This window comes from Hesperophylax consimilis, chromosome 2 (genome assembly GCF_061612785.1).
Source record: "Hesperophylax consimilis isolate HC1 chromosome 2, BYU_Hcon_1.0, whole genome shotgun sequence".
NCBI lineage: Eukaryota > Metazoa > Arthropoda > Insecta > Trichoptera > Limnephilidae > Hesperophylax > Hesperophylax consimilis.
In genome coordinates this window covers 27,836,973-27,860,929 of record NC_142837.1, presented here as the reverse complement: position 1 = coordinate 27,860,929, position 23,957 = coordinate 27,836,973, and the positions used below count along the sequence as shown (strand labels likewise).

Sequence of the window (23,957 nt, the reverse complement as noted above, 5' to 3'; positions counted from 1 at the left end):
AGTCAATGGCGCCACATTAGTTTCCAGCTCGCACACCGATCACTCCAGCAGGTCAGTACAACGTTCAAAATTGCTAATTGCTAGTGACCTTCACCGCTGTAGGTTTACCTGACCTGACGTAGAAATAGACTGGCAATATTTTTAGCGCACCACCCATTTTTGTGAGTACAAGCCGCCACTGGTGAGTAGGATGGCTGTAGTTATGAAAATGGGGTAAAAATATTAGTTATATTTAAATAAAAATGCATTTTTGTATTGTTACTTTATTTGCTTAAAACAATGAGTAATGAAATGATGATACATAGACGTTTAAATTCCAGTAATACGATGTACAAAACAGGTAAAAATGTATGTAAATTTGGACAAATATTTCTGGTTGCGTAAATTAAATAAATAATATTATGAAAAGTGAAAAACGAGAAGGCATATATGTTTATACTTTTACAAGTTCAACTGAATTGTTCAATCTTTTCTTGGCTATCTCAACATCAAATACATGTTCACCGGTTGGGTTTTCCAAGATAAAGGTAACTTGTTTACCTCCATTCTCGGCATTTGCGAATTTACAAAATGGTGCAGAGGATGGGACATCTTTGTTAGATGGTTTCGTTGAAGAGATGATTATAGTTTTACCCACTGCTTTTGGTAGATCTTCGTTAGTCAAGGATTTCTCTCCAAACCATAAACTGAAGTTTATTCCATACAGTCCAAATATAATGGTTACTTCTTGGTGAAGAGAGTCAACTGTGACACTCTTTCCTTTGAAATCTTTTAAGAGAACCATTCCTTTAATAGAAGTAGCACCATATCTTGGGCATAAACCAGAAAGTTCCACATTTGCCCATGGGAGAACTGGTAAGACAGTTTCGACTCGAGTTGTTATGATCAGGTTCAACTTTACACCCTTCAGTTCCTGGACTTCTTCTATTATGGTGCTGTAAGCGTTCTTGGTTAGTGGCAGAAGGGGAGCCTTGATTACGTTTTCAATAAATTCTTTGTGTGAAGCTGCAATGCGGTGAATGTCACTCTTCACATCGTTTACCGAATAGTAGACGTTAACTTCGTCAGTAGGAACAAGGTGAGCCTTCTTTCGTAGTTTCTGAACTCTGTTGATGATTTCTCGGGCGATTCCTTCGTCCATCATCTCTTGATCGGGAGATACATCCAGTAGTATAAGTACATCATTGTCGCTGTGTGCCTCGTATCTCTCATTTGACCCAGTCATTTGGAAGATAAATCTTATTTCGGCTAAATCAATTTTGTGTCCTAATATTTCAGCAAAGCCTTGAGATATAATGGCTTGACATTGTTCATCTGATAAACCCTTGATTTCCTGGGTAATCGCCTTGAAGTCACCCTTGAGTCGTGCTCCCAGTGTTTTATGGTCGGGTTCTGCCCTCAGAGTTACTCCATATTTAACCTTATCCGAACTCACCGTGATCTTTCGTACATTCATCTCTTCGATTATATATTTTTCAAGGGACAAGATGTCTGTTAAATATTCAGGGTCTTGATGAATAATCACAAGCTCGGGTAAAGGATATTTGATGGGGATGGTTTTCCTGTCTCTTAAAACTCGTCCCAACTCAATAGTACTTTGCATCCTTTGGACGGCTCGTTCAATGTTAAGATCAACTAATTCTGGACAAGCATTAGGAAGCATAATGTAGTGAATACTGTCAACTCCCTTCCCTAAAGTAATTTTGCTTAGGGTTTGATACATCAGCTCTGTCAAGAACGGGGTGAAAGGAGCCATGAGACTGATCATATTCAAAAGTACACTGCACAGGGTGTCCAGAGAGATCTGGCAATCCCGCGGTGATATTTCACCCTTCAACCTTTTACGATTCATTCGCACGTACCAATTAGTCAAGTTAGAAATGAACTTGGTCAAACGGGGAACTACCGTGTAGAGCCTGTATGCGGCCATCTCCTGCTTGACAAAGGTGAGCAAGGATTGTGTGAATGACAGAATCCATTTATCCATTACATTTTCAGATTTGTGACTTGTGGACACGAGCTTTGCATCGAAAACGTAATCTATTTTATCTTCTTGAACGATTCTCTCAACATTCTGCATTAAAAATCTGAAGGCATTATACCAAGGCAGGAAAACATCCTTTATGACATCTCTCACACCCTCCTCTTTGAATCTCAGATTTTCGGCTCTAACGACCGGAGAGTTAATGAGGTAAAGACGTAAAGCATCAGCCCCATACTTGTGGACAACTTCCAGAGGATCTGGATAATTCTTCTTTCTCTTTGACATTTTCTGACCATCAGATGCCAGAACCAGTCCATTAGCAATAAGATTCTTGAAAGGAGGTTTGTTGAACAGTGATGTAGAGATAACTAACAAAGTGTAGAACCAGCCCCTTGTTTGATCAATACCCTCGGCAATGAAATCAGCTGGGAAACAATCCTCAAACTCCTTCACATTCTCAAATGGATAATGCTGCTGGGCGTAAGGCATAGAACCTGACTCGAACCAGCAGTCAAACACTTCAGAAACCCTCTTCAATGGAGGCATTCCGGGTCTGCTGGATGGTATTTCCAGATGGTCGATGCTCTCTCTGTGGATATCAGTAATGGTAGCTCCTGTCAGCTTTGATAACTCGGCAATACTTCCGATGCACACAATTTCTTCACCATCTGGCGACATCCACAACGGGATGGGAGTTCCCCAGTATCTGTTACGGCTGATGGCCCAGTCTCGAGCATCCCGAAGCCAGTTACCAAATCGTTTTTCCTTTACAAACTCGGGAACCCAATAAGTGGACGCATTAGTTTCCAACAGATTTTTAGACATGTGTTCTACACGCAAAAACCAAGATGGGACAGCTTTGTAAATAAGCGGCGTTTCCGATCTCCAGCAGTACGGATAACTATGTTTAACTTGTCCACTTTGGATAAGTCTACCGCTGCTTTTCAACAGCGCAATGATGTTTTTGTCGGCATCCTTAACATGTTGGCCGACAAAGTCTTTCACGGGTAGAGTAAACCTACCGCTTGCATCTACCGGGCAAATTGGTTCCTGATCTCGGGAGATGATTCCAGCTGCGAGGCACACTCTGAAATCGTCCTCTCCAAAGTAAGGAGCTTGATGTACTATTCCGGTACCTGAATCATCGGTAACATAAGTGTCTGTCAAGACCTGGAATGCTCCTTTAACAGTTTGATCCAAGAAGTAATCAAACAGAGGCTTGTACTTCAGACCTTTCAATTTGGTTCCGGGGAAGGTGTCGAGAATTGTGTAGTTATCGACACTCTTAAAAATGGCTTCAGCTCGTTTTTCTTGAAGTATGTAGACTTTGTCTGTTGCCTTTTCTTTGATCTTGACATAGACAAGATTAGGGTTAACGCAGAGTGCCATATTGCTGGGAAGAGTCCAGGGAGTGGTGGTCCATGCCAAGATGCTGGATCCATCGTCCAGGGGGAAGGCCACAACCACTGCAGGGTCTACAACCTCCTTGTAGTTTTGCCCGGACTCAAAGTTAGACAGGGGAGTGGTGCAAGCAGTCGAGTAAGGCATTACCTTGACTCCTTTGTAAACTAAGCCTTTGTTGAACAGTTCCTTGAATACCCACCAGACGGACTCCATAAACCATGGATATAAGGTTTTGTAATCATTCTTGAAATCTGTAATGAAAATTAACCGGAGTATACTAAACAATAAAGTTAAACTACAACATTTTTACATTTACATTACATTTTTGGAGGCTCTTGTATGACTTTTTCTCTTTGTATTTTTTTTGAGCATAACAGACGTTTGTCAATTTATAATGCACATGTACTTATTTAACATTTACAATAAGATAAACTACATATTAAAAAAAATAAACTTAAAATAGGTCTTTTTTTTTTTTTTTTTTTTTTTTTTTTGTCACAATAATAAAAAACTAAAACACTTGCAGAACTTAATAATAATATTATCAAATTTAATCTAAATTAAATTTATAAAAAAATTAAATGGAGTTCTACGAATTAAACACAAAAACAATAAATAAATTAAAATAGGTCAATATTTATAATGTGTAATGAATGACGACATTTCCATGCCCCTTGAATCCTTTAAGGCAAGGCTGCCCAACCTTTTTAACAGTTGGGCGAAATTGACGATTTTTAATCACTGGCGGGCCACTGAATACCTGACGGTTCCTATTTCCATGGGGGGGGGGTTGTTACGGAACTTCGCTGAGAAAAAATTCCGCGCACCCAAAACCATCATTTTTCGTCGCTGATTCTCGTTCTGAGTAGCCTAAATAGCGATAAATCGCCTTCGTTGGCAACACTGGTGACCGCGCGCAAGCTGCACATTGTTTTACCGCGGGCCCGCGACACTTTTTCAAATTGGCGGGTTTTTTGAAAATGGTTCACGCGGGCCACTTATAATTCGTTCGCGGGCCACATTGTGGCCCGCGGGCCTGGGGTTGGGCAGCCTTGCTTTAAGGCTACTGTTAAAATCTAAATAAAATTAATAATAATCATGTATTGTTTCATAGTGCTTTCACACAAACGAAGTATTGAATTCCGTAAGTCTAAACATAAACTTTATATTTAAATAAAATAATTTTTCAATAAACATTATTCGCAGATAAAAAGTTTGGTCATGCCATATTTAGCATCATTACTGAATATGTAATTTAAGAGTAAAGACCATTACCGATCCATCTGCCCATCCGGGCGATGATCCTCTCCCAGTCGTCAGCGTATCTCATGACAATCTTCCGGCACTCGGCGTTGTAGTTGCCGATGCCCATCTTGTTGACGTCATCGGGACCCTTGATGCCCAGATCCTTGTCGATCTCAAACTCAACTGGAAGGCCGTGGCAATCCCAACCGAAGCGCCTCTCCACATGAAAACCCTGGGGAAAATATTATTGATAAGTCATTCATTCTTTGTGTGCTGGAAGTGCTTATATTTGTTCCCGTTGGCACATACTTTTTTTTCATGGAATTTTGCATTGTAAAACATATTCATTAAGGGGACGGTATCAAATCTCGACTTCAGTAAAGTTAGGTATTATTGCTACTTGTAAACGATTCAGTCGGCCACCAGAACAGCTGCGCTTTCAAAACAAACACCTGCATATTTTGAGTAGATAGGGGGATGATTGACACGGTTTTTATAAATCAGTCAGCATTTTGATAAAATACGAAATAAAAATACACGTGCTTTATAAAATTTATATTTATTTACTAAATAATGGATACAACTTGACAGAATAAAAATCATATTAGCAAAATAATGGATATATAGTCACATCTTTAACGCCCTGGACCTTTTTTGACATCTCATTTTTTTACTCAAAGTCACATAGAATCTAATCGTGTTTTGACTTGGAAAAGATTTTTGGTTCATAAATTTGATTGTATGGTTTGTGTAATGACAATAACTGTTTTTTTAAATATAATATTACCAGAAAGCAATGGGTGTGAAAAAAGGGAAAACGTAAAATTAAGTTACGATCAATATTTTTTGATTATATATTAAGTGCGATAGAAATGGAAAAAAGTTTATTTGTAAATCATGAATGTAATTTGAAAATTTATTTCAATGTTTTTTTCGTACTCGGGAAAGAATATATTTTACAATATTAACTTAGATATACAAAAAAGTAGAATGAAGTACATAAAATGTGACAATAATATCTAAAAAAAAAAACTAAACTGACTCCAGGTCAATCGATAATTCCAAACATCCACAAAACTACATAATTTTAAAGTTTTAGATGTTCCGGATTCAATATTTTTATTGAATTATTACATGCGAATTATTCAGGTAATAAACACATGAGATAATAATTTCCATTATATCAACAAATTTCCAAAACAATCAGTAATAAAAAGCCTGGCATGACAATGTTAACCAACCACACACTGCCATGCTAATCATTACCCCTAATGACTACATTCAAAGCGCGTGTCATCCTTTCTTTCCTCTCTTCCATAGCTTTTAGAATATATGATGGATTTCGAATTTCCATCGAACGAGGAATACGTGGGTCTACCAATTCTGGAAGCATACAATCCATATAAAATTTAACAAGTTTAGTTTCCATTTTCGACTCCCAAAATTGGTCATCTCGGCAAATGGTGTAAACTTTCATAGGTCTTTCCTTACCAAACCAGATGCCAAGCATGCAGACGTCCTCATTGGTAATATGCAATTGACCCTGAATTTGAAAATACCAGTTGTGAGCTTTATTTACCACATAACTATTGTTTGTTTTGTCAAATTTCCAAAACGGGTGTTTTTTCATTCCATCTTCAAAGTCAAGAGTGGTCAAAGAAGATGGACATTTAATTTCGACTATGCCATCTGCATATTTGCCATCCGGTGTGGTTCCGAAGAATTGTTTATTTTCATCAACGAACAAACCACAACTTATTATACTGATATTTTCCTGTTTTTCCAGTTGCTTAATTGCGGTTTCTTCATTATCTATACCATAACGTACAGCAGGAATGGTAGAGAGATTACCACCATACATGATATTTTTGACAAGAGAAGCGCAACTGGTTGTAACTCTTCTCTTGCAAACTTCACCGAAATTGGAAGATGTGAGTAATTTTCTCCTCCTGCTGATCCACTCTGCGCTGGTCCTCTGCAAAATCGTCCCTCTTTCAAGCATCTCACGTTCATCACAAGACAACTTTAATTCATTTAGGAAGGTTGTTTTCTCTTCCTCAAACACCTCTGGACTCATGTCGGGTTGTTGACAGTTTGATCCATAATGGGGGTCTTTTGATACAGAATTATGGAGTCTTTTAGGTTTTGATTTCTTTTTCGCAATTTCTACTAGATGTTTCCGAAAACGCTCCACGTTCGCGATCAAATCATTCGGTTTACTATTGAAAACAGCTTCATGGGTCGAAGTGTGAAGCGTTCCTGTATTAAAAAACACAACAGCAGCAGCGCAACGGGCTGCATAAGAACGACGTTGCGAGAAATTTATTCGCTTGCCTCCAACATACTTGGCAACCTGTGAATTGAAGCTTTCAACCAAATTGCTAGTACAGTTAGAAATTAAACTTCGCGAATGGTAGGAAAGTTTGCGGCATAGACTTTCAATGGCAAGCATCAGCCCCGACCCAACTAAAGCCGACATAATTGTCATAGGCTCAGAACGTCGAGTCTCTGGTTTGCAGAAATAATTATTACAATTTTGGTGGTTGCCAAATACGTGTTGAGGACCATTTAGGATGTCTTTTTTCAGATTGGAAATTTTTTCTTCGGATGTTAAGTTTTGTGCAACCCAATATTTTATCGCGCAAGCTACACCCTTTCGCAAACGTAAATATCTCTCTTTTACGTATCTCCGTACGTTGCTCGGGTATATTGTGTCATTTGACAATTTTACAAAAGCGTTACAAAAATTACGTAAAAGATGATTTTTACATTCGATTTTTTCAACAATTAGGTCACCATACGGACGCGAATCTAAAATGCGTTTATATGTACTGGAATCGCCGTCAGCTACAAACCGATTATAAATAATTCCATAGTCGGCTACGGAATTTTTGAAACCCTCAACAATAATGGTCGATTCCATCGCGGTAGACGATCCTGAATAGTTTTTGAAGCACACGTGCTCCCGAGGCTGTTCCTTCTTATTAGCAGCTCGTGAACAGATTATGCAAAATTTATTCTTGACACCTAAGAAAACGACTTTACCAAATTTTAAGCCCACTATTGCGGCTGCTCCTGACAGTGCAGAATAGTTTTTTCCGTAGGATCGTTTTGACCAGCAACCGTCGAGGGCAACAGCCACCAGCGGGGCTCCGTTTTTGTCAACATTTCCAACGGAGATTGCATAATCTGCCTCTTCCTTGGCAGCTTTGGTCATGGAGTGCGCTGCTGCTGTTTCCCACCAATCGAAAACTTTGTCTTGAATTGATAAATATAGTGATTTGTAAATTCCGGGTAAATCAATGGCGGCCGTAATGGTTTTCAAATGTGTATAGCCCGACCCACATGATATAACAGCGGAAACTAATTCACTATTTACATCCATTCTATCCTTTTTTTCTTCGATCAATCTCACTGTAAACTTACGCTCACACATTCTGCATTTAAATATTAGTTTTGAGTCCAGTCCTTTCCGACGTTCGGAAATAATTTCAAGGCAATTGAAATTACATCCGAACTGCGGAGCATGGTCACTTATAATTTGTAATTGCTGCATAAAAAAGCTTAAATCCACTATTCGGCGACCTCTGATTGCTTTTTTGGCTGGAACTTGCTCCTCCGTCGAATATTCCAGCGAAAAGATATTATCTTCATCCTATGCACAAAAAAAAAATACAATAAAAAAGTGTAGTAAGTCAATGCAGCAATTTTTTTATGTAAATGGCCAATATCTTAGTATAGGTATTAAAAATCCACAGATTTGCTACTAATTTAGTCTGTCTATTTTTTAGGAAAAAAACTTACATGTTCACTAATAGTTTCTGGGTTAACGACGTCATTTATGGCGCTTGTGGGACTTACAGCCAAGACATCCCTAAAATAAATAAAATTTATTTAAAACAATAATAATCTAATTTTCTTAAATATGAAAATGAACAAGACACAGAAAAATAATAAAAGATAACGGTCGCAACTAGGACTCGAGCCCAGAACCTCTCGTCTTACCGGAATAAACGCTTTAACCAATTCAGCCATTACCACCTATTGTGAAACTGTCGTTTTTGTCAAACTCATATTTAAAATTTTGGATTTAACAATACTATCTTCGACCTATGTTTTTTCAATATTATTGGCAGCTTCCTTTTTTCACTAAATATGGAAAAAACATTAGTCGAAGATAATATTGTTGATTCTGAAATTTGAAATAAGAGTTTTACAAATACGACAGTTTCATAATAGGTGGCAATAGCTGAATTGGTTAAGCGTTTGTCCCGGTAAGAAGATAGGTTCTGGGTTCGAGTCCCAGTTGCGACCGTTATCTTTTATTATTTTTCTGTGTCTTGTTCATTATAATATATCTTTTTAAAATTATTATTGTTATCTTCTGCTTCAATGATATATTACATTAATAGGAACAACCTTCAAACGTTAAAAAGAGATTTTTAAGTAAAAAAAAAAAATTATATATATAATTTTTTTTTAATAATTTATTTATAATACTACTACCCGGAATTAGCCATCAACGAAATTCAGTGCATTTATCAATGGATCTGATAGACATTGTTCCCAATCTTAGCGACAGTTTGAAAGGAATCGCTAGAATCGTTGAAAGCACCTTCACACTAGTCTCGCATAAGTCCATCTCCAAACTCCGTAATCCAGATTTTGCACCAAATCGGCAGAAAACTCAAGAAATTCAAGCTGGATGCTGAAGTTATGACATAAGATCCGAGTTCAGTGCACATCCAAACTCCTTAATCCCGATTTTGAACCAAATCAGTAGAAAACTCGAGAAATTCTAAATGGATGCCAACATTATGTTTTTTGAGGTTAGATTCGAGTTCAGTGCATATCCAAACTCCCTAATCCCGATTTTGAACTAAATCGGTAGAGAACTGAAGAAATCCAAGATGGATGCTGAAATTATGCATTTTGACATTAGATCCGAGTTCAGTGCACATCCAAACTCCCTAATCCCGATTTTGAACTAAATCGGTAGAGAACCGAAGAAATCCAAGATGGATGCTGAAATTATGCATTTTGACATTAGATCCGAGTTCAGTGCACATCCAAACTCCCTAATCCCGATTTTGAACTAAATCGGTAGAGAACTGAAGAAATCCAAGATGGATGCTGAAATTATGCATTTTGACATTAGATCCGAGTTCAGTGCACATCCAAACTCCCTAATCCCGATTTTGAACTAAATCGGTAGAGAACTGAAGAAATCCAAGATGGATGCTGAAATTATGCATTTTGACATTAGATCCGAGTTCAGTGCACATCCAAACTCCCTGATCCCGATTTTGAACTAAATCGGTAGAGAACTGAAGAAATTCAAGATGGATGCTGAAATTATGCATTTTGACATTAGATCCGAGTTCAGTGCACATCCAAACTCCCTAATCCCGATTTTGAACTAAATCGATAGAGAACTGAAGAAATCCAAGATGGATGCTGAAATTATGCATTTTGACATTAGATCCGAGTTCAGTGCACATCCAAACTCCCTGATCCCGATTTTGAACTAAATCGGTAGAGAACTGAAGAAATTCAAGATGGATGCTGAAATTATGCATTTTGACATTAGATCCGAGTTCAGTGCACATCCAAACTCCCTAATCCCGATTTTGAACTAAATCGGTAGAGAACTGGAGAAATTTATGATTGATGCCGAAATAATGCATTTTGAAATTAGATCCGAGTTCAAGCCACCACCTACTCCGTTTTACAGACTTCGATAGAAGTCGGTAAAAATTTATAGAAAACGTGTCCATCGGACTGATGTATTTTGACAAACCTTATTCTTCTTTTCCTCCAGTGGAGCGGTCTCTTTCTTAAGGCGCTGTAAGCGCGAGTCCCTTTATTATTTCCCATTTATGTGCCCCTTTATTATTTACGTATTGGTACCTGAAAAAGGTAAAAAAAAAATTGAGACCGTAAAACAAGTTTCAAATTATATATTAGATAATAAATAATATTTAATTTCCACTTACCCCTTGGCTATAGCACCAATCTCCTCTGGATTCCTATTAGAAATTTGAAAGTTGGCTGAGGACTGGAGAATAAACAAAATTTGCGTGCTCTCACTTCCGAATTCACCTCGAGACTGGCATTGACTGGCGGTGTTCGGTCAAGCAATGGATAATGATTTCATCCATAGGATTTTGTATGACGGAAAATAATTGAAATATTCGGGAAGTTTAATTGAATCACAACAAAAATCCATATATGTTAAAGTGTTTTTTATTTATTTAAAATGACCTGTATCATATTTACTTTGAGATTACCGATGGATTTAAAAAAAAAATCTCTCTGATAGGAGCTATTTCCCTACCAGCGAAGGCATTTTTTAGGGTTTTACGTAAAGTTGCAATGTGTATTTCATATAGAATAAAAAAGTTTACGATAAAAAAATTTAATTCACTGATAACATAAGACATTTTTCTAACTACTTCTATAGAATTTTTAGATAAATTATTAGTGGTATTCCTTTTACTAGGTAAATACAAAGTGATGTTTAGCGCTATTTATGATACTTCCCCCTTAAAAAAATAAATCTTATTCGATTGGCAACAAATTAAACAATGATTTAAGGGTTCTTGCTTTTTATTTCGTAAAGAGCAGCTATCTTAAAATAATAGCCAAGTTACTTCTGTGTCATTCTTCACGCGCCCGCCCGCCTTATGCGAAGTTGATGTAGTTTGTTTTCTTATGGAAAACATAATAAAACTTCCAAGAATATTTTCATATTCCTTTGAAATATTTTTTTATAACATAGAGAGAAAAAAAAACATTTCTCTGAATATAAGTAGCTATTCTAGGGAAACTACTTATGTTAGATTATGTACTATTTTTATAAATATATAAACACTTTATTTGGTAAGACGGTACAATTTACAAAAACATGATTTTGCAAAAAACAAGTTACGTATTTGTAAAAAGCATTAACTTTGTGGCACATCATAATTTACAATAAAAACACAGGACACGGGTTAAAATTCTTCACCGTAATAATGAAGGCAAAAAATTAGATAATTTAAAAACACCCGAAATCAGAAAATCCCTAAATTATAACTCTAGTATAATGAATAAACAAATGAATCTATTTTTTAGTCCCATTCTAGATACATTTCCAGGTAATTACCCCTTCCACTTTGTTCACCTCCCCCTCAAACACCTAATTTTTTTTGTATAAATCTGTCAATATTTTCTATCGTAGATTAGTTTTTAATATTCTCCTGATGGAGGAAGGTTCTTCCGAAACCGGTAGTATAAGTAAACGTAAAGTGGTCAACAACAAATTTATGTTTTTATTGTAAACAAGTAAGTTATTACGAAAATAGAATCGGCTGGCGGACGGTGGGATGTGTGAAAATTTTGCCAGAAATTGATGGAGGAATTAGGTTGCGGGAGCTCGTCGTTCCAAAGTTTAAGAACTCCATCATAATATTCCTTAACAACCAACATTATACAAAGCAGACATGTGAGATCCATCTAAACAATTTACCTTCAAACTACGACATATAGTCTATAAGACAATATTTTATGAGCTAAATATTATCCACAAAATAGGAGTTTTTTGGGCCATGCAAAACATTGTCCTCGCGGTTGATTCGTGTATTGGGCAGACGTGCGTTATCCATCAACAGGGCAGATATGAATTGTAAGTCTGACCGAAATGTTTGGCCTAAGACACAGCTTGAAAGCATATTAAGTCTCACAGTAAAATTTTTACTTCACAAATAAGATCAGTTTATAAATTATCAGATTTTGAATAAGACACATAAGATGGCAACAAAGGCACTAACGGAGAATGTCCTAATTACAGAGGCATAACACTTTTACCAGCTTACGCAAGATGTTGTCTTATATACCCCATAACTCATACATGCTGAAGATAATTTGGGTGGTTTTCAGGGACAGGAAGTACGGAATAACAATTCACATATCCCTTAGAAAAGGACATATTCGCAAACGAGCTAACGACGGAACACACAGAGACGAGGTGTGAAATACTGGCATAATAGTTTGTTCGTGTATTATTACGGAAAATTACATCAGTCGTATCGCAAAATATTTACTTACTTGCTGATGGGCATATCTTGTGACAATATCTTTAATGGTTCCTGCCAAAATGTGTCCATAATGAGGAAGCCCGGTGGCGAAAGGAGGTCCATCATAGAAAGAATACCTGAAAATCAAGAAGAGAGGTTATGATTTTGTAACGCAATAAGATTGGCAAGATATCATTAAAACAGAAACATACCTCGGTTTCCCTTTGGATTGTTTCAGACACGAGTGGAACACATCAATTTTCTTCCAGTGGTCGAGAATGCGCTCTTCTTCCTGAGGGAAATTTATATTTTCCGGAACCCTGTCCACCTGGACCGGCATGATGAAAATTTGCACTAAGTTTTTGACTTTTTGACGTGTGGCGTTCAATGTTGTCGTCAACGTCAACCGAATATACCAAAGACAAAATATAAGATAATATAATTCAAATAAATGCAAAATATAATCAGTCCTGAACAAAATCATTACTTGACACTGGCTAGAACACTCCTTTGGGGTGAAAAGCCATAAAATTTATTTTTAAAAAAATCCTGAACAAAAGGCGCAGGTTTTACGCAAAGCTTTTGACATAAGATGTACAGTAATATGAACGACAAGTGTGTAAAATATATTTTTAAGATGTCTCAGTTACTTTAATAAAGGTGTGTAAAATATCTCAGTTATTTTCATTTAAGTGTTTTATATTTGTCTGTTTATTTATGCTTTTTTTCTTTATGTAACATAAATTTTATGTGGAAACTTCACTGGTTAATACAAACATTTAAAATGTAATTATTTATTTAAAATTCTAAAACTGTTTGTTTCCCTAATAAACTAAAACAAAAATAAATATATCATAAAAAACAAAGCTAAGCCACCCTCCCCAGACTATCTTTACGTGTATGTTTGTAGACGGGTAGGAAATTGTTTTGACGGCCTCCGTGGTCGAGGGTTAAAGCTTTCGACTAGCAAACCGAGGGTCGCGGGTTCAAATCCCGAGTTGAGGTGATTTTGCACAAAAATGGAGCTATACAAATCAACCAAATATTATTATTGTTATTAATATAATTTTTTATCGATATTTCGGTGACGGAGTTCGGTTTCAGAATGTCCCTCCCTACGTCATATATACATTATTTTAATTGTTTATTAAAATGGCGGCTGAGGTGAGTGGTTTATTTATGCGGCTAGGTATACTTCAGGGGAATATAACTCCGGTCTGGCCTTGAAACCCATTTGAAACCGACACGCCCAACTCCGTTTTCTTATAGAAAAAAATATTGTGGCTGAAAGCTCAGATTTAATTGGCTTCGAGTTTGACATTTCGCTCGAGGTCACGCGGGAAACTACATGGTCTTCGAAATTCGTGAAATAATTTTAAAAACGTTTCGTGTCTAAAATATTGCTTGTTAAAGTTCTTCGTGATAAAAATATAAAGCTAGTGTAATGTTAGCAAGTTAGAAACATATATTCTTGTTGACCTAAATGTACTAACTACGTAAGTTCAAGTTTAAAGTAAATTGACAGATTTTAGGTTATTCCGACGTTAATTACTCGTAACAACAATCGCCAAAGACGTAATCGTTAAGAAAGAAACATATATTCTTGTTGACCTAAAATGTACTAAATACGTAGGTTCAAGTTTAAAGTAAATTAGATTTTAGGTTATTCCGACGTTAATTACTCGTAACAATCGCCAAAGACTTAATCGTTAAAAAGTGCTTCATACCAACGCCTTCTTGTCATATATCTTCCTCCACAACGTATAAGTGTTATTTATTACATCGATCAACTTATTCATGTTATCGATTAATGATTATCCTGTTTTATCTTATTATTTTTGTGAAATTAAAAAAAAGTTCAAACATAATATGTAACTGAAAAAAATACAAAAAATATACTTATATTATACTTTAAACCTACATAATGTACAAATGTTGCTATTGATATTAATAAAAAAAAAATAAAAAAAACTATGAGTTTTTCCATTTTTCAAAATAAGCAGAACAATGTCGAAATTTATCTGTCGTGTATAAGCACAATCATGTTTTGCGAATTTTCTTCAGCGATCTTTTGTTTTTCATTTATTCAAATTTCTTGTTTCTAAAACTAACTAATAATAAGTACGGGTTGTTTCGGAGAATTTGAACAATTCATCAAATTTCAACGTTCATTTTTGGGTTCTGTGAAAGTCCTATTCAAGTTCTGTTATTATATCATTGTAGGCTAGTTGCTTGACAAAACTGAAATAAAAACAGAACTTGAAAAAATCTTTCACAGAACTTGAAAATGAAAGTTGAAATTTGATGAATTGTTCAAATTCTCCGAAACAACCCGTCCTAACTAACTAACTTCAAATTTCAAGTCATTTTGGGTTTTTTGTCTCAGATTAAAAAGTTTCACTGACAAAGTCATCTTGAGAAAATGAGCTGCAAAAGTTCGTTATCTAAGGGCCCGTTCCCACTTCCGTTTTAAAAACGGAGGCGGGTCCCGTTTTAAAATCGGATGCCCTAGCTGCTGTAGTGGATGTATGGAGCTGTTCACACTTGTCCGACACGATTTTATAACGGATCCGGCATTTTTTGTCGGATGGATCGCCAGAGCAGCGCGTCCGTTTTAAAATCGTGTCGGAAATCGCTCGCTCATAGTTTTGTATGGAGCTCTTCACACTTGCCGCCTAGTCATTCCGGCAGAGTCCCCGCCACACCCCGACCCCTCCACTATTTGGTTATTTTATTAAGTAAATAAATTAAAACAATAATAATGGATAAGGAAATAAATCCCGAACATTTAATCCCAATGGTCGAAGAAAGAGTTGTGCTGTGGGATAAAACTACAGAAGGGTAAAAATAATTCATTAAAATTATCGGCTTGGCGAGAAGTTTGCTGTTTATTCATGCCGAATTTTGAGAAACTAGAAGAAAACAAAGAAAAGATTTTGGTTAATTATCAACTTGTTCCAAAATATATTTTTTAAAATTTTTTAGAGATTAAATGAGATGCACGATGCACAGAATAGCGTATTAGTTTAATAAATACATAATAAAAAATATTTGAGTTGTTATTGTTTGCTTACCTTAAAAATATCGATAGCCTTTCTTCAGGACAAATAATGCACTCTCTAAATTTTGTATTTTGATATGTTGCTCTGTGAAAGCCGTTCCAGTAGATGGTTAAAGGAAGTGATTGACATTCTAAAATAATTAAAGAACTTTAGTTCATTACTTCTCAACTCACCAATTAACACTTGGAAAGTTCCTACAAAAAATATTTCAGCTATGATTGGGTGAACAGAATTTTTTTTTCACTTTTTTCCTACTTTTTAATAAGTACCACATGACAAGAAGAGCTTCATCGTCGTAAATTCATGTGCGCAATGGCGCACGATCGTCTACCGAAAAATGAGCAAATAAAATGTTTTGGTTGAATCGACATTTTTTTTTTCGTAGAGTAGGATCCGATTTTGAAACGGATCCGTTTTTAAAACGGAGGTGTGAACAGGGCCATAGGGCATTCGATTTTAAAACGGGACCCGCCTCCGATTTGAAAGTGGGAATGGGCCCTTAGTCAGATTGGTCAGATGAACCTTACCCTCAGGAAACATTTCGATATTTTTCTGCTCCAAGGACATTTAATTTTGAAAGTAGTTTTTTGGGCTAAATAAGGAATTGCTGAGAGCAATTATATCGTCTATGGTTGCACGTTTTTTTTAAATGGCCTTGAGTTTCTCTACCTTGTCTATCATCACCGCTCCGTCGGCGATATCTGTGGTTAAGTAGTGTGCAAACTTTTTCCATACAAAAAGCCCGAAGATATCGATCTAATGAGTGGTTTATTTATGGTATACTTGCTAGTGTCACTCAAAAACTTTTTTCATTGTTTTTCAAGTTAAATCGTAAAAATGGGTGAATCCGACCTTATGTACGGCACTTCTCTTTCCCTAGAATCAATGAAAGTAATAGCCGAAAGCATCGGAGTGGGATTTTTGTCTGACGAAGCCGCGAAAGATTTGGCGGATGACGTTTCATACAGGTTAAAAACAGTAATTCAAGATGCCGCCAAATTCATGCACCACTCCAAAAGGCAAAAACTATCCACTGATGACACGGATCATGCTTTAAAAATTAAGAATATAGAGGTTCGATCAATATACTTTAATTTGTGTAATGTTTATTTTCAGAGACGTTCTAAACAATACATGGGTGTTGTAAACACTGCCAAACTACTTTTCTATAAAGTAAAATTAAGTGATATTTCTATATTTTCAGCCCCAGTATGGATTTTATCAAGTGGATTCCCTTCCGTTTCGTTTTGCATCGGGTGGAGGAAGAGAACTCCATTTTATCGAAGAGAAGGAGTTAGACTTGAATGAAATCCTGTCTGGAGCCGCTCCTAAAGTTCCTTTAGAAGCCTCATTACGCGCCCATTGGCTGTGTGTTGACGGAGTACAGCCAACTGTTCCAGAAAATCCCCCACCTCTCAGTAAAGAAGTCCAAAAACTGGAATCGGTGGACCCCATCTCTAAACTCAACAAGACAAATGACAAGGATGCTGCAGGTAAATCATTATATTATTGTTTGATGCCATTTATCAATGCTGAAACTAGGGACGAATTTACTTATCAGCAAAATCAGCTAATCTAGTAGGCCTAATTAACTAACCATCACGCAGGTTCTCCAAAGGGGTAGGCAGAAAGGACGGACCGCCAAACAACTCCATCTTAGCACACAATCCTTGTCTCATTCACGTTCATACATTTCTCATGTACAGGGTGACCGGGGGTAAAGTGAACAAACTTCAGGAGGTAGAATTATTTAATAAATATATTTGTACAGCGCCCTTGAGGTGATTTTTCACGAAAAGGCGCTATACAAATTAGCCAAATATGACTATTATTAAATGATAGTAAAAGTTAAAAAAAAGTGACTTTTTTCGAAATTCTGTTGTTTTTTCCATACAAAAATATTTTTTCATGGAAGATTAATATTTTCTTCATACAAACAATTAAACTTTTTTTCCTGAAAACTACATCAAAATTTTGAAATTTCGAAATTTTACTTATGTAGAATCACCTCCTGAAGTTAGCGCACTTTTCCCCTGGAAACCCTGTATACTCTTCTATTATTCTGACTCTTGACATAGCCTGACTCCAGTATCTGGTTCACTTGATCGTGCCATGTCTTCCTCGGGCGTCCCCGACTTCTATCATTCACATTTGCCTCATGTATTCTCCTTACGCTCCTTTCTTCGTTCATTCGCTTTAGACGTCATAACTATCTGAGCGTCCTTTTCTTAATCTTACTCATTACTCTTACATCAGCCTTGCATACTGCATAAGCCAAATACTAAGTTTGATGATCGCGCTTTCGGAGTATCTGGGCCTAAGGCTTGGAATAAACTCCCTCCAGAACTAAGATCCATAACAAGTCCAACAGAATTCAGATCTAAACTAAAAACTTACCTTTTTAAGCTGTCATATCCTTAAATTAAATATACCATTCCTGAGAAAAAGTCCAGTTATATCCAATTATGTCCTAAATCCTGTATCTAAATTTCGCTAATAAAAAATTAGTTAATATTAATTAAGTGTTAATCTCATGTTACCTACCGGGTAAGTATTGTACTGTATATTATATCCAAATATAGTTAGTAATAACATAGATCATAGTAGAAATGTATTATATACTTGTACAGCGCCCTTGAGGTGATTTTGCACAAAAACGGTGCTATGAAAATCATACAAATATTATTATTATTTGGGTATCTCATGGATCTACATAGTTTTACCACACATACGCCTCAGACATTCAGTCTACTTTTATCCTACCTCTGCCAGTTACATGCCTCACTGCCATACATCACGGTAGGTACCAGCACTCCATTGTCGACTGTTAGCTTAGCTTCTTTGGGCAATTTTTTGTTATCATCAACTGCAAATAAAGTTGGTTGTTTACAGGTGGAAAAAAAAATAAGCAGTAATTGTTGATTGAAGTACTAGTACATATTGAATTATTTGGCGTGTTGGAAATAAGCCGACGTAGCTCAGTGGTCCAGAGCACCTGACCGGACATCAGAAGGTGCGGGTTCATTTCCCGTCGGCGACATGTATTTTTACTTGGGAGAAATTTTCAATTTGTATGGATATTTCGGGTGACTAATTATTGCTTATAATAATTTGTTATCATCAACTGCGTTTAGTCCTTCATAAATGAATTTACCCTTCTTTCAATTTCACTATGCATCAGCCTTCCCATCTCTCATAAACATACTTACCAAATACACAAACTCATTCACCTGTTCCAAGTATTCACTATTCATATATTGCTCTGTTGCACACTGTTTTCGTACTCTCTCTTTCAAACACCCTTTAGACTTACTTACATTCATTTATTTAATATCAACGGTATAAATATACCATAAACAATGATAACATGTCACAGTTAAAATCGTAGAAATATTTAAAAAAAAGAATTACAAATATATGTGGCATTTGATTGTGAAATGACATTAGAGAGTAAGTAAGTAAGTAAACAAGAGATACAAGTACATAAGTTTCTATAGTGCAAATAAGGTTGAATTAGATTAAATTAATATTGATTGAAAAGATTTGATAGCATAGCCCTCTTGTACCTACCTTGAGTGCAGTTAAATAGATCTGCCACATCTGAATATCTATTACTAACTTCATGCAACCCAGGTACAAGCGAGTGTTTGGAATACTCAGTCCTGATATTGTTGCATTTAAACAAAATTTTAAAATTTTATTTTTATTTTATTTTTAACGAGTAGCTCTCGTGGGTATATGAAATTCAATGAGGTTAATTAAATCAGGACTGTCTATACTACCATTTACAATTTTGAACATAAATATTAAGTCGGATATAATTCTTCGATCTGAGAGTTTTAATAAATTTAGATTTTTCATCAAGTAATTATAATTTATATTTTCAATGGGAATACCGAGTTTAAAATTAATGTGTCTTAGGAATTTATGTTGAATTTTTTCGATTGAATCTGAATGTAATTTGTAGTGGGGGGACCATATTGAGGAGTTATATTCGACTTGACTACGAACCAGGGATGTATACAAAATTTTTAATGTTGAAATATTCTTGAAACCTCTGGAATTTCGAAGAATGAAGCCTAGCATTTTCATTCCTTTATTATTAATATTATTTATATGCGATATAAAGTTTAATTTAGAGTCGAAAGTTATCCCCAGGTCATTAATTTCTTCGACAGAGGTAAGGATTGAGTTATTGAGTTTATATGAATGAATAATTGGTTGATTTATTCTGTAAAATTTAATTGAATAACACTTATTTATGTTCAGATGAAGTTTGTTAAGAGAACACCAATTAATTAACCTGTTCAAATTATTTTGTAGACAGATACAATCTTCAGCGCTTTTGATTATTTTAAATATTTTTAAATCATCTGCGAAAAGTAACGTATTAATATCTTCATCAAATATATTTACAATATCATTTATGAACAGTAAAAATAATATTGGGCCTAAATGAGACCCCTGTGGTCAGAGGCGGTTCCTTGGTACGTGCATTTGTGCATTGCACTGCTTGTCTTCAATCTCCACATAACAAATTACCACGACATCTGTGCCCCAGTGATCGATGTAAGAAATTCGTAATTCAAGTCAGGTCATTATTTGAGCTATCTTCTAGTAAAAAAATCCCGCGCAAGAGCAAGCGGTCGTGCATACCCCGATATGCACAGAACCAACTTTTACCATACTACTAAAACATCATCGGGCGGTATCGAGACAGCCCGAAGTAGCCGAAACGGTGACATGAGCGAGACAGATTACACTCTTAACGTCAAATTACGTGTTAGAGCAGTGCAGATACATAACCCATCCGTGCATTATCGAAGTGCTTTGACGGCGAGTGAATTTTGCATCACTTTGATCATGCGTAATCCAATGCGTTTGGAATGGATTCGCTTAGAAATACTAATGTTCAATGTTAACGCAACAACATTAACACATTGGAACTCTTTCGCGGTGAAATTAAACGGTTTCGCTATATTTTCAACGATGAATTGAGTGTCCTTTATTTTCAAGATAATTTTGTATTATTTAATCAGTTATTTTACAAATATAACTTAGAAGATAGAATGAATTGCAGTAGGTGTTCCCATTCATTAATTTGCTCCACCTAAATTACAGACTAGGTACATTTTAAAAGTGAAATGCACTGCTGGTAATTACAGTCACGGGCCGCGTCTGCCTGTGGTACACCACTGGTAGCTATAAATTGATTGGAAATGAACAAATTGATTTTTACAAGTAAAACTCTATCAGTTAGATAGCTAGCAAACCATTGTAAAAGTTTTCCGTCAATACCGAGCTTACGTAGTTTGATCAGGAGAATTTTATGGCATACTTTGTCAAAGGCCTTGATAAAGTCCGTATATATGGAATCGACTTGAGTTCTGTTAGCTAATGCGTTTGATATATAGTTTTCATATAACGAGAGATTTGTCAGAGTTGATCTACCCGACAAAAATCCGTGTTGATTCTGAACAATGAGATGGTTAATACATGGTGAAATTTTATCAAGTAATAGTTTTTCAAAAAGTTTAGGAATTACAGATAGCTTACATATTGCTCTATAGTTAACTAAACCAGGCAATTTGGCTGTCCTAAAACGGGAAAATTTCCTAGTTGGACAGCCAAAGCTTCCTTAATATGTATGTAATTATTTGTATCTAATAAATAAAATAAAAAAATAAAAGTTAGTAACATCACTTTTATTACCCTTTTTAAATATAGGAGTTAGATAACAACGTTTCCAAATATCAGGGAAGCACCCTGTGTCAAGGGATTGATTAAACAATAGAAAAATCGGCTCAGCCAGTGAAGTAATGCAATTTATCAGGATATTGGGATGTACATTATCAGGTCCAGCCTTTTTGTTTTTGTCTAAGGATTTGATTTTACTTATAACGTCGTTTATGTTGATGTGTATGGCAGGGATATGTATGCTCTCGTTAAGCGACGAAGGTGGTATATAATTGTCTGGGATATCTTCGTCATAGACGCTTTTAAAATAATCAGCAAAATAGTTAACTTTTACATTCATGTCAGTACTACTCTTTTCTTTGAAGTGCATTGAAAGGGGTAAACCTTGTTTATTTTTTCTAAGAGAGTTAACGTGAGTGAAAATGTTTTGAATATTAGAAGGTAAAGAGTTTTCAATTCCATTTATATAATTGAAATATGAATTTCTTGATAGTTTTTTACATTGAGTTCTATAGTTGTGAAATATCTTGTAGTCGATAAGAGAGTTCGATTCTTTAAAGTTTTTGTGTGCAATTTTTTTACAGATAACTAGGTTAATTAGCTCGCCACTGAACCATTTTGGGAACTTCGCTTCCTTGAAGTGTGAAAGTGGTACAAAGCTTTCAATGGCCTTATTAATAATTTTGTAAAATAATTCAAGATTATAGTTAATGGTATTATTATGGTGAAGAAATGACCAGTCTTCATTTGCAAGATATTGATTGATGTTAGAATAGTCAGCTTTGGAGAAATTATAAGTTAGGTTAGGAAGAACAGTTGTGTCATCTGGTGAGTTATTAGTAGTGATGGTTATGCTTAGGGCGGGGTGATGGCAGTCTAGGGGGAGACGCTCGTCAACTGATTTAACAATATGGACTGAGGTATCACTGCAGAATACTAAATCCAGCAGCCGATTATTGGTATTGTAGGCTTGATTGACTTGATGTAGAGAGAGTAAGTTCGTCATATCTATTATTTCGCGGGCATTTTCTGGTAGGCTTAAGTTATTATAAGAGTCCTTATTCATCCAATCAATGCAAGGGGTATTATTCGTCATTAATTCGTTCTTCTTACATACTTCGTTCATCCTAGACAAGAGTCTGTAGATCTTCCATACTGTTAGAAATCAGCACCGCGTCATCAGTATATAACATGCAACATACTTTCAGATTACTCAGTTCCGCACAAATCTGGCACCGGCTGTGTTTTAACTGTGTATTATATTCCTCACTGTCCAGAATACTTATGGAGCAAAATAATTATACCACCAAGTCAGTGGACATCTTTAATTTGTCACTTAACAAACGCAAAAGATTGTTATTGAGGCAGTTTATATATAGCTATATACAGAGATGTGCTTTATTTCAAATAAATCCATTTCAAATGGAAATGCAAAATGGGTATTTTCCATTTTGCATTTTAAATGCTTTTCTAAAAACCATTTTACATTTTAAATACTTTTCTCAATGCATTTTCCATTTTAAATGCTTTTTTGCAACATTTTTCCTACTTTCTCCACTCATCTTTTTTTCATAAGCCCCAAATATCAGTCGGTCCTCAACCTTGCTCCCTGGTAGGAGCCCTGGCAATTGAGTGATACCATTACAAAAAATACTGAACATGGGGCCATGACGCTGTAATATTAAATGTTAGATAGCAGTTTCTATGTTTTTACGTTGGCAACATTAGTCCCGCGCAAATTTTTTGTGGTTTCATAATCTGTAGTCGTGGTGTTTTTGGATTTACCATCATGTAATATGTTTGTTCTACATTGATGTCCATTATTAAATGACAAAATTGTTTAAAAATTATATTTATTTTGATTGTTTGACCTGAGAAACCATTTTGAATTTTCAATGCATTTTGAAAATAGGTATTTTGCATTTTCCATTTGAAATGCTTTTCTAAAATTTTGCATTTTGCATTTTCAAATGGAAAAGTTTTGACCCATTTCCATTTTGCATTTCAAATGGTTTTGGGTACCCATTTTGCACATCTCTGGCTATCTATAATAAATATTTACTGTATTAACACATTTCATAGGGTATTTTTTTGGCTGGCGCTACGCTGTCTCAAGGTCCCACGTGAATTTCTTTGATTTGTTTTAAATCACTGTCTTATATTTTAATAAAAATTTCTACATAGTAACTCAGCATACCCAAGCTATAAAAGTCCCCCTATCGGTATTTGCCCATACCTGCTTTCTTTAAATACGCCCGACATCTCTCGCTCGTTTGCAAATTGTAGTTGAGTGGGTGCAAAAAGAGATAGAGATCCAAATCGGGTTTCACGGTCATAAAAACCCTAATTCTAGGAATTGAATTTATAATAACAAATAATATACTCTCCTTTTGTTGAAATACCGATGCAAACGAAAGGCACGAAGATAAATATAAATAGAAGACTTGCGTTGCGATTCGATAATTATGTACATATAGTTGGGACCTTTACAAAGATATTTGTATATAA

At 35.7% G+C, this 23,957-nt stretch overlaps 2 protein-coding genes across 4 annotated transcripts in view; one reads left to right on the top strand and one right to left on the bottom strand.

The window, feature by feature from the left end:
- Positions 1 to 247: 247 nt before the first annotated feature.
- On the bottom strand, positions 248 to 13,101 carry IleRS (Isoleucyl-tRNA synthetase). Its single transcript, XM_089641950.1, has 4 exons — positions 12,903 to 13,101; positions 12,722 to 12,827; positions 4,664 to 4,865; positions 248 to 3,639 (listed from the first exon to the last, which is right to left on the bottom strand). Exons 1-4 carry the CDS (start codon positions 13,028 to 13,030, stop codon positions 434 to 436), a joined length of 3,642 nt encoding a protein of 1,213 aa, XP_089498076.1. The 5' UTR covers positions 13,031 to 13,101; the 3' UTR covers positions 248 to 433.
- A 3,419-nt stretch (positions 13,102 to 16,520) lies between these two features.
- The window catches only part of LOC149425861 (transcription initiation factor TFIID subunit 6-like), a 49,788-nt gene continuing 42,351 nt past the window's right edge, over positions 16,521 to 23,957 (top strand). For all 3 annotated transcript variants that reach the window (XM_089641961.1, XM_089641955.1, XM_089641968.1), the window contains exons 1-2: positions 16,521 to 16,826; positions 16,957 to 17,245. In XM_089641961.1, the coding sequence (XP_089498087.1) occupies positions 16,590 to 16,826; positions 16,957 to 17,245 (526 nt within the window). In that variant the 5' untranslated portion in view covers positions 16,521 to 16,589. The remainder of the gene's footprint in view (positions 16,827 to 16,956; positions 17,246 to 23,957) is intronic.